We start from the raw sequence: 12,171 nt of genomic DNA on the forward strand, positions 1-12,171 counted from the left end.
GTCCTTTGGCTAAACCCATAACTTATTACAACCCATACATGTCAAATATTCTTTGACTGAACTATTAAATATGACTGTTTCATTTTTTTTGGAGCAAAAAAATACAATAGTTTAGACAAGCCAACTCAACACATTCCTCATGCTGTCAGTTCTAGTTTTACTTCATCCTCAGCCATATGACAGGAAGTAAATCAATCAGTTAATGTAAAAGTTTAATGTTGGGCAGTGTCAAAGAATAAAACATGTTACTTAAGAGAAACACAAATATGAACAGATTCAAAAAGATAGATAATTTAAGACAGCAGTATGAAATACTGTATATAAAAGGACATGGAGGAGAGTGGTAACAAATAGTGAGAAAAGGCTTTTAAATGATGCTAGGCATGTTTCACTTGCAAGCAATAAATTACTGACGCTGCTAATGAAGTATGGGTGTAGCTTTTTATTTTTTATTTAACGTGAAAAGTACCTCTATAAAGAAGTAAAAGCACACTACTTCAGCCAGGTATTAGTAGAGAAAACAAGGGAATAGAAAAAGAAACATAACAAGGGGATGATTAGCAAATGCTTTAAAGAAAACTCAGTTATTTTGTGTGAACTGAAGTAAGAAGATTATGAGCTGTGTACAATGTCTGTTTATATGCTGGACACGTAAATAAAAACAGGATAGGGAGATCAGCCATTATTGAAAAATATCAGGCACAGAGACACTCAGAGCATAGTTGGTGTTTTTGGATTGAAAGAGAGCTCTGTACGACAAAGTGGGCACTGCCCATTCTGCTAGGCTTTAGTGGCACACAAAGGCTGTTAAGACAGCAGACTTAACAGGGATGCACACATCCAGCTTCACCTTCCCCCAACTTGCATTGCAAAGGAGGTGAGTGAACCATTCATATCAGGACTAGGCTGTAATTCATCTAATAACATTGGCAAATCAGAGGTAAACTGATATTTTTGTTGAGACCTCTTTGCAGATACTATTTCTGGCTTGGTAGTGGAAAATAAACACCCAAGAACAAACAGCTATAATTTAATGAATTGACAATTTTGATGGACAGAATAATGCACCAATTGAAAAGGCACTGATTTTGTAACTGGAAGTGACTTTAATCCCATCACGAGAGGTTATCCATTCCTTCAGTAACTAGTTGCACTGAATTCTCAGGGGAACACTCTCAAACTAAAAAGCTGATGATCTGCTTTCTCATTGAGGAGCTGAAAACTGATGTTTCTGTTTTTGGACCTGAGTGCTGGGACCCCTCTGCTAAGCCAAATCGGGGCCAGTAACTGTGCTAGCACTTTGAGAAAATTAAGAAGCAGGAATTACTTCAAAAGGGGAACTTTTGTGCCAGAAAGAGAAATTATTTACCCTATGAAGTTACAGATGACACAGCAAAGAGCTTACCTGAGAAAAGCACAAAACACTTGAACGAAGGATCATGTCACAAACAGAAAGAGTGCACTTCAACACAAGAAGTATCATCCACTTTAACACGGAGCAGCAACTCCACATAACTCCACATAACATTGGACATCATCTTTAAAGACTTAGCATTGTGAAAATATTTATCTGTGCGAAGATAAATTAGGACTTTGAATAGCAAGTAAACAGCCAGCCTCTTCTATGTTCTGTGTTTGTCTGTCTTGTCTGTCTGTGTCCTGTCTTATATGTCAATATATAGGCAGTTATTATTTATATAATCCTTGTGTTTATCAATAAATTGTATTATTCTGTTTCTTAAATCGAGTGTAGTTCAATTACCTTGGTATAAGTCTAATGGCCAGAGATCATCTCCTAAGGAGAAAGGTAAAGTACATAAAGTAGAAGCTTTACCAAGCTTTACCAGCTTTACCAACTTAAATTAATTAATTAATTACCAGCATTGCTAAAAGCAAAACAGTGTCACAAACTCCACAGAGCCATAGCAAGGTTTGAGGCCACCTGTATATTGTGCCTTGACTGCAAAAGAGTTATTTAGATCAATTGTACTCAGGTTTGAGTCCAGAACGGAACTGATTTGAGTGTGAGAATATGGTGTCTTTAAAGACCGGACAGGATGAGACATCATGTGGTCCAGAACCAGAAGTGACATCATCAATAGCGGCGGAAACTAAAGTGACGTCTTCAGGACCTGAATTGCCATCGTCAATAGTGCCTGTACCATAGGTGATGTCATCAATGCTGATTTCCCGTGGATGGTCTGCAGAGGATTGAGAGAGAAAGTCAGTGCAGCTCGCCACCCCCTGATCTGGCTGCAAATTAACGTTTTAAATGATTGCATTACTGTGCAAAAAAACAAGTCCAAAACATAACTGAGGGAATAGGGAAAAGGTGGAGGCTTTTAAAGGGGAAGACATGAAGTGAGATCAAAGGAGTGGGGCTCAGGAAGGTCTTCAGCCATAGGTTCAAGCCCAGACGTGACAGGGTCCAGAGCAGGGAAGGTCTTCTTCCATAGGCTCGGTCCCGGAAGTGACGTCAAGAGGGCAGGGTGGAATCTCCCGTAAATGGTCTGCAGGCAAGGGAGAAAAATCGTCAGTGCACTCTGCCACATCCCGGTATGATTTGGAACTGCCCTTACTCAAGCCCTTTAGCTGCCTCCCATGCGCACGTGTGTGACAACAGATTTTTAGTTAACCAAAGTTAAATCACTTCCTGTTCCTGCAACTCCCAGAAACATTTGTTCAAGAACAAGGCACAAAACACATGACATAATATATATACAAATTACTTGGGAATCAATCATGTAATTGCCCCTTATCTTCTTTCATGTATTATACGTGTATTAGTGAAATAGACTTTATAGCTCTCATTTTTTAGAGCTCAAAACGTCTAATGTCTTCACTTTACAATTTAAAGTAGGGCCTTAAGTGTTCCATGTTTTTTTATTGATTGGGCTCATCAATATCTGGTGCCAAATATAAATATAAACATAGTGTTCTGTACTTCTAACAGTTGGTCTTGCTTGATTTTCTATATAGGTGATTCGAAAAGGAGAAGTGAGCTGCTGTTGGACCTGCACTCCTTGTAAAGAAAATGAGTTTGTCTTTGATGAGTACACCTGCAGGGCCTGTATTTTAGGATCATGGCCCACTGATGATCTCACAGGTAATATATGAGCTGTCATAATATTTTTTTTTAATCATGCTGGTGCAATTTGGGAAAACATACCAGAAATGTCATTGAATATGGAATGTATATGTTAACAATTAATTTCCTCTCCTCTGTTCCTAAATTTGATTAAATGGGTTCAAAACAGATGACGAGAGAGATCATTGAATTCCAAGACTTTCTCCAGCTGAATACTCCTTTAATTTACTACATGTTTATAAATCATATCAGATGCTGTCATATAGAAATATGTCTTAATATTCAAGTCTGTTGCAGTACATATTTTAAAAAGAGGGAGGAACATAGGGTTACGTACAGGAGTGGAGGAAGATGTACACAGGTAGATTACATCCTTTACAGAAGAGTTGATCTGAAGGAGATTGAAGACTGCTGTTAAGCAGCATAGGATGGAGGTCTGTAGGATGATGTTGGAGATCAAGAAGAGGAAGGGAGTGAGGGCAGACTCAAGGATCAAATGGTGGAAGTTTAAAAAGGAAGACTGCAAGGTTGAGTTTAGGGAGGAGGTGAGACAGGCACTGGGTGGTAGTGAAGAGTTACCAGACAGCTGGGAAACTACAGCAGATGTAGTAAGGGTGACAGCAAGAAGGGTACTTGGCGTGACATCTGGAAAGAGGAAAAGGAAACCTGGTGGTGGAATGAGGAAATACAGGAGAGTATACAGAGGAAGAGGATGGCAAAGAAGAAGTGAAGTGAAGTCAGAGAGATGCAGAAAGTAGACAACTGTACAAGGAGATAAGGCACAAGGTGAAGAGAGAGGTGGCGAACGCTAAAGAAAAGGCGTATGATGAGTTGTATCAGAGGTTGGACACTAAAGAGGGAGAAAAGAACCTGTACCGATTGGCTAGACAGAGGGACCGAGCTGGGAAAGATGTGCAGCAGGTTAGGATGATAAAGGATAAAGATGGAAACCTACTCACTAGCGAGGAGAGTGTGTTGAGCAGATGGAAAGAGTACTTTGAGAGGCTGATGAATGAAGAGAACGAGAGAGAGAAGAGGTTGGATAATGTGGAGATAGTGAATCAGGAAGTGCAAGGAGGAAGTAAGTACAGTTTTGAAGAGGATGAAAAATGGAAAGGCCGTTGGTCCAGATGACATACCTATTGAAGGATGGAGGTGTTTAGGAGAGATGGCAGTGGAGTTTTTAACCAGCTTGTTTAATGGAATCTTGGAAAGCGAGAGGATGCCTGAGAAGTGGAGAAGAAGTGTATTGGTGCCGATATTTAAGAATAAGGGGGATGTGAAAGACTGCAGTAACTACGGGGAATAAAATTGATGTGCCACAGCATGAAGTTATGGGAAAAAGTAGTAGAGGCTAGGTTAAGAAGTGAGGTGATGATTAGTGAGCAGCAGTATGGTTTCATGCGAAGAAAGAGCACCACAGATGTAATGTTTGCTCTGAGGATGTTGATGGAGAAGTTTAGAGAAGGCCAGGAGGAGTTGCATTGTGTCTTTGTAAATGTGGAGAAAGCATATGACGGGGGCCTCAAGAGGAGCTGTGGTATTGTATGATGAAGTCAGGAGTGGCAGAGAAGTACATAAGAGTTGTACAGGATATGTACGAGGGAAGTGTGACAGTGGTGAGGTCTGCAGTAGGAGTAAAAGATGCAAGTTGGAGGTGGGATTACATCAGGGATCGGCTCTGAGCCTTTTCTTACTTGCAATGGTGATGGACAGGTGGACAGACAAGATTAGACAGGAATCCCCGTGGACTATGATGTTTGCTGATGACATTGTGATCTGTAGCGATAGTAGGGAGCAGGTTGAGGAGACCCTGGACAGGTGGTGTTATGCTCTAGAGAGGAGAGGAATGAAGGTCAGTAGGAACAAGACAGAATACATGTGTGTAAATGAGAGGGAGGTCAGTGGAATGGTGAAGATGCAGGGAGTAGAGTTGGCGAATGGATGAGGTGGGTGAGTTTAAATACCTGGGATCAACAGTACAGAGTAATGGGGACTGTGGAAGAAAGGTGAAAAAGAGAGTGCAGGCAGGGTGGAATGGACATGTGCAGAGGAGAGATGCTGGGAATATTGGGAGAAGGATGCTAAGGATAGATTTGCCAGGGAAGAGGAATAGATAGATAGATAGATAGATAGATAGATAGATAGATAGATAGATAGATAGATAGATAGATAGATAGATAGATAGATAGATAGATAGATAGATAGATAGATAGATAGATAGATAGATAGATAGATAGATAGATAGATAGATAGATAGATAGATAGATACTTTATTAATCCCAAGGGGAAATTCACATACTCCAGCACCAGCATAATGATAAAGAACAATATTAAATTAAAGAGTGATAACAATGAAAGTATAACAGAAAGACAATAATTTTGTATAATATTAATGATTACCCCTCCGGGTGGAATTTAAGAGTCGCATAGTGTGAGGGAGGAAAGATCTCCTTAGTTTGTCAGTGGAGCAGGACAGCGACAGCAGTCTGCCGCTGAATCTCCTCCTCTGTCTAGAGATGATCCTGTTCAGTGGATGCAGTGGATTTTGAATTATTGACAGGAGCCTGCTCAGTGCCCGTCGCTCTGCCATGAATGTCAGACTGTCCAGCTCCGTGCCTACAATAGAGCCTGCCTTCCTCACCAGTTTGTCCAAGCCTGAGCCATCCCTCTTCTTTATGCTGCCTCCCCAGCACACCACCGCGTAGAAGAAGGTGCTCGCCACAAATGTTTGATAGAACATCTGCAGAATCTTATTGCAGATGTTGAGAGATGCCAGCCTTCTAAGGAAGTATAGTCGGCTTTGTCCTTTCTTACACAGAGCAGCATTAACCTAAGGGAAGGTTTATGGATGTGGTTAGAGAGGACTTGCAGGTGATGGGTGTAACAGAACAAGATGCAGAGGACAGAAAGATATGGAAGAAGATGATCCGCTGTGGCAGCCCCTAACAGGAGCAGTCAAAAGAAGAAGAAGATTCAAGTCTGTGGACATTAAATCCAGAAAGACATAATTCCTACATAATCGCCTTGTAGAGAATTAAATAAAGAAGAATGTTAGCTTTAAAGCTATATTGCACACATTTCCCATGAGAAGAAATGCATTTAATTTTGTTTGCATATATCCTTGTACAATTATACACAGAAAAGCAATCAAAGAACAGAAAAAATATTTTACAAGTATAGTATTTTAGAATCATTTGGTTGCAATATATTATAATAGTATTGTTATTGTTGATTGAGCTCTTTGTGGCTATTCATCCACAGCTATCCGTAATGTGGCACAGTTTAGAGTCTCGGTGGACTATGGTCTATCCTGTATCACTAAGCATAAAGTAGAAATGAACACTGTATAGACACCAGTCTACTGATTGGACCTACTCGTTGATTGTTTTGGAAAATCTATAAATGTCTGCATTTATCAATAATATGTCTTAAATTTTTCAGATTCAGATTGGAACATATGCTTTTTAGGAAAATGTTTATAATACATTAAACAGGAAACATATTAAAAATATGAGGAACACAAAAGTAAATAAATAATTAAACATAATAAAAAGCAATATGGTATCTCTTAGAAAAGTTAATGTCCTTTGCATTATATGAATATTTTTGACACTGTCATTCTGTATGTGCCTTCTGCCTCTTGGTTCTCATTTTGTGGTGTAGTTGAAAAACTTTCGTCTGTTCTCAAAGAAGTCATTCACAGAAACCAGATGAAAACGCAGAACAGTTCTTTATTTATACACAGGTATGCACAAATGTCTCAGTCCATGGAGTGAGCAATCAATAGAAAAAATAATCTAATACATCACATCATCTGACTCTTAATATGCATAATATGCAGAGCTTTATCCAATCAAAAAGTGCCACTAGTATTGTCAGACTCCTTTCGACTTTCCCATTAATCTGAATATGGCCTTGTAAATAGGGGTGATCTGCGGACTCTTCTATTGATTTTAGCATCGCTTCATAGGAGGGGTGTTTGGGCTTTCCTGTTAGTTTATTTCTGCTTCCTAGAGGGGTGTTTGTTGCTCACATACTTCATTTTAACCTTAGCAGCTATCTTGGTAGCTCCTCTAAGATGAAGCAAAAGCCTCATGTGCTTAAGCTTTATGCCACATTTAGTTAACCCTTTAGTTACATTCACCTCTTTTCCTTATGCTTTTTATAATCCTTTGTTACAACTTCATGCAAGTATATGCTTAGAATAAATTGTAAAATTTATCATGTATTCATTAAAATTCACCCCTTCCTGGTTTACTCATTTTTTTCATTGTATGTTTTCAGTTTCTCCATTTTTAAGTTATTAGTATTAATATAATAGTATAGTGTTATAGTATATAATAGTATTAGTATTAATATAAAAGATGTAATGAAATTTGTGAGGTGTTCCTTCCTGAATTCATAGTAATTAGGATTATATAGAAAATATAAATGTTTATATTCACCCTCCCTATTTACAGGGAGGTTCATTAGGGTCCCTAGGCCTGTCTATGGTAATCTCTTTTGATGGCCAGGTTGGGTCATTAAGCTTTTATTTTGTTGGGATTTTCCCTTTTGGGTTGTTCAGCTCACAGAGATTTTCTGCCAACTTATTATTTTTTACATGGTCCGATACCACTCTAATTTCCTGCACTTCTAATTTCATTGATCTATTGAGATTTGCAGTGTGTTTTAGAATGAATATGATGTCTTTATTTTGTTTGTCATATTTTAACTTATGAGATTTTGAGATCTATTATGCAGATTTAGCCTAATTAGTTGAAATTGCATGACTCACCATTTATACAAATCTAGTGCAGGGATAGCATAAAACTTCATGAAGCATTGTAATTGTAAGAACTGAGATCCACTAAATGCAGTTGATATTTATTTTGTTGCAACTCCAGATGTGATTTTCGCCTTAAGCCATAAACTAATAACAAAAAAAACAAAAAAACAATGAAGGTCTTGCTGTAAAGCAAGTCAATGGTATATAGCAGCACACAGTATGTAACAAAGGGTGAGAATTGTCTGTATCTGAATCAAGAGTCTCTCTTACTTTACTGCACACATGTACAGTGCTGTGAGAACATAACCATTTTCACAAAAAATTAATATATATAACATTATGTAACCTGTTTCAATCAAGATAAACAAATATTGAATACAGGTAGTCCTCAGGTTATGAACTAGTTCTGTTCCTGACACATTTAATAACATGATCTTGCATATGACTCAGAACAAGCACTTAAAATGTCCATTAATGGAAACATCTGTAAAAATGTTGCAAAGGAATTTAAGGTGGCCTGGGATTACAAGTTTTTTCGTAGGCTTCAGGGATTCTACTGTAGTGTTAAAGCATTTGATTTATAACAAAGGTGATGTTTTATGAGATTGACCAGGCAATTTTTTGTATCTTTGTTCACACATAAGCAGACTACATGGATTCTGGAGAATTATACAGTACTACATCTTAATTTAGGAAATTCCCTGAGTCCTTTTCTAGGGATATTTGACTCCTGCTTTGTTTATAAATACTTGAACCAAGCAATTCAACATTACATTTCTGGGACTAACCTGACTGTATGACATAAGCTGAAGATGAATCACATAGATTATATCAAATATACATGGAGCTGTTTATACAATATATTGATTTACTCATTATAGTGATGATTCCCACATTACAAATTAAGACGGGCAATTAGTTCTAGTGACAGATGTGAAATTTAGCTTGTTTAATTGATTTTGTGTGGCTTAAAATTACACTTGATTAGAGTTGGATTTTTCTTACAATCTGTTTGAACATTTAAAGTTTATTTTTCTAGGAACTTATTATTAATGCATTAATAAAAAAGGAATCAGACTTGCTGATTCAAATGTCCTTTTTAACATTATCGGTTTGAGTCAAGAAAACAAAACCAGGCTAGTCATTATGACAAATAAAATTAAAATCATTTATCATTTTGATTTAATATACGAAACAAAAATTTCCTACCCAAAGTGATCCCTGGAATCTGATAAAATAACTTATCATAGTAACAGTTAAATAAAGCTAATTAAAAAAGTAAAAGTCAAATCCAGATATGAAGCAATTTAGCATACCCAGCAATTCATCCATCTTATGAAGCTATTTTCTCCATTAATACTCATTGGTGAGAAAAGACAAGTGGCTTGAGGATAAACAAAATGTGAAAAACAAAAACAGACGATTTTTTCAGATGAGAGAAGACCACTCAGTGCAGCACACTAGTTTCTAAGTTAATAGCTACTGAAACTCATCCAATTTCATTTTGCAGGTATAGTTAAGATATGCTCTTTATCTATATTAGTGATTCTTAAACCTTTTTTTTTTTTGTGGCACAATTTTTCCTCTTTTTTTTGTCTTCGAGACCCTGCCCCCTTGGAGAATCACCACAGACAGTCAACCCTTTCCCCCTGGGAGAATCACGAAGCAATGTCTTATCAGTGCAATACTTTTTGATGAAACCATCCATGATGACCAAATGCAAGTCAATCTGCAAACCATTTGTGACCCATTCCCATTAACTACAATTGTGGATCACGACTCTGTGTGCCCCAAAATCAGACAGAATATGAACCGAAAAGGGTTGCCTCTCATAGTTTATGAATCAATGATCTATATAATTTAATAGTTTGGTCCAGAGTCCTTTTACCCTTTGTTTAAAGAAGTGTCTTTTGGATTCTTGAATATGCTTCTGCTAATTTCCGCAGTGGTCCATGACTACCTAATTCACTATTTAAAAAATATAGCAGAACACCACCAAGTAACATCCTAAAATGAATTACCTATATCAGGTTATGCTGCTGTTTTAAAGCATTGTAAGCTGTGTAATCTAAATAATCGATGTAGACCTCAACATTATTGTAATGTTTGCAGTGTAGCATCTTTTTACAGGTATTTTGTAATGCATGTAGTAATAAAATGCATTGCATTTGTCTTTCCAACAGATGGGACATCAGAAACATTTGTAGTAAGATGAATTATTACAACTGTTTGTGATACACAATTAATGCAATGCATATGTCTCTGTTATATACAATTTGATATTGAATTTGAAAAAAAACAATGTTAGTATTTGTGTTGTGTCATCTATTGAAATGACAAATACAATGCATTTTATCAGTACAAATGTTTGTTACACCATCTATTGGAATGACAGAACAATAGTCACCAAACACAAACACAGACTTATCCTTTTATTAAGGTGGATATCTAATATTGGATGTGATCTGACATCATTAGCCATAAGGCAGAGAGAAAAAATGACTCCTCTTTATGGTACAGGCAGAGTCTGGCATTTTTTAGAGTTGTACTGATAATCATAGTATGACACCTTCAAAGGTGTGCATTCCATCACTCTCAGTAATGTGCTAATAAATCCACATAACTGTTAAGAAGAAGCAGCTCTGCTTGAGAGACAAAAACTCTTCTGTTAGCAACTGGTTGACACTGAAACTTGTTATTTGTCTATACGCCAAATTTCATTATAGTGTTAAAGTTAATGACAGAAGATTTTGAATCTGATATATTAATACTGGCACTCTTCATTGAATGCCCAGTTTGCCATTCTTAAAAAAAAAAGCAATGATGCTTCTGCCAAATGATACTGTGTGTTTTTCCCTGACCTACTGTAATTCCCAGGACATAACTTTTTCAAAATGAATTCATCCAAGTGATCTTAACTATTTTTCCAAAACCTCAGTAACTGGATAGTTTCGTATTATTTAATCTGTTTTGAGATCAGACCTTAAGGTGAGAGTCACCATTCATTCAAGGTCATCCAAATGTACAAGGTTACTACTGCTATGAAATCATTTATATATCAATGCGCCTTTATTTATCCAAGGTAGAGAAATTAAAGGCATCATATGATAAATCACTAAAAGATAAAATGAATTGCTTTTGTGATGTAATGCCTTTTCATTATTTTTGTTGATGAATAGATTACATACTAAAATCAATCATAACAGTCTATGCAGACATACAGTACATACAGGGCATAATCAAGCCCGCTTGCAAGTCATTGTGTGTGTCTGTCTATCTATCTATCTATCTATCTATCTATCTATCTATCTATCTATCTATCTATCTATCTATCTATCTATCTATCTATCTATTCATTTAAACAGCTTCTTTAAAAGCCAGTTTTCCTCCTGGCAACAAATAAAGTTCTATCTTTATATTTAAAGTTCTGGCAGCACTAGATATAAGGAAGAAAACATCTCTGAACATAATGACAATCTACTCCAGGACCTACTTCATTAATCTACTTCGTGAACAACTTATATATTGTATATATACTGCTCAAAAGAATTAAAGGAACACTTTTTAATCAGAGTATAGCAGAGTATAAAGTCAATGAAACTTACGGGATTTTAATCTGGTCAATTAAGTAGCAAAGGTTTTGTTAATCAGTTTCAGCTGCTGTGGTGTTAATGAAATTAACAACAGATGCACTAGAGGGGCAACAATGAGATGACCCCCAAAACAGGAATAGTTTAACAGGTGGAGGCCACTGACATTTTTCCCTCCTCATCTTTTCTGACTGTTTCTTCACTAGTTTTGCATTTGGCTACAGTCAGTGTCACTACTGGTAGCACGAGGCGATACCTGGACCCTACAGAGGTTGCACAGGTAGTCCAGCTTCTCCAGGATGGCACATCAATAGTGTCATTGCCAGAAGGTTTGCTGTGTCTCCCTGCACAGTCTCAAGGGCATGGAGGAGATTCTAGGAGACAAGCAGTTACTCTAGGAGAGCTGGAGAGGGCCATAGAAGGTCCATAACCCATCAGCAGGACCAGTATCTGCTTCTTTGGGCAAGGAGGAACAGGATGAGCACTGCCAGAGCCCTACAAAATGACCTCCAGCAGGCCACTGGTGTGAATGTCTCTGACCAAACAACCAGAAAGACTTCATGAGGGTGACCCAAGGGCCCCATGTCCTCTAATGAGCCCTGAGCTCACTGCTTAGCAGCATGCAGCTCGATTGGCATTCGCCATAGAATACCAGAATTGGCAGATGCACCACTGGTGCCCTGTGCTTTTTACAGATGAGAGCAGGTTCATCCTGAGCACGT

At 37.5% G+C, this 12,171-nt stretch overlaps 1 protein-coding gene across 3 annotated transcripts in view; it reads left to right on the forward strand.

The window, feature by feature from the left end:
* grm5b (glutamate receptor, metabotropic 5b) overlaps positions 1 to 12,171 on the forward strand; it is a 555,554-nt gene that overhangs the window by 455,867 nt on the left and 87,516 nt on the right. For all 3 annotated transcript variants that reach the window (XM_039744166.1, XM_039744165.1, XM_039744167.1), the window contains exon 7: positions 2,980 to 3,106. In XM_039744166.1, the coding sequence (XP_039600100.1) occupies positions 2,980 to 3,106 (127 nt within the window). The remainder of the gene's footprint in view (positions 1 to 2,979; positions 3,107 to 12,171) is intronic.

This window comes from Polypterus senegalus, chromosome 2 (genome assembly GCF_016835505.1).
Source record: "Polypterus senegalus isolate Bchr_013 chromosome 2, ASM1683550v1, whole genome shotgun sequence".
NCBI classification, from domain to species: Eukaryota; Metazoa; Chordata; class Cladistia; order Polypteriformes; family Polypteridae; genus Polypterus; species Polypterus senegalus.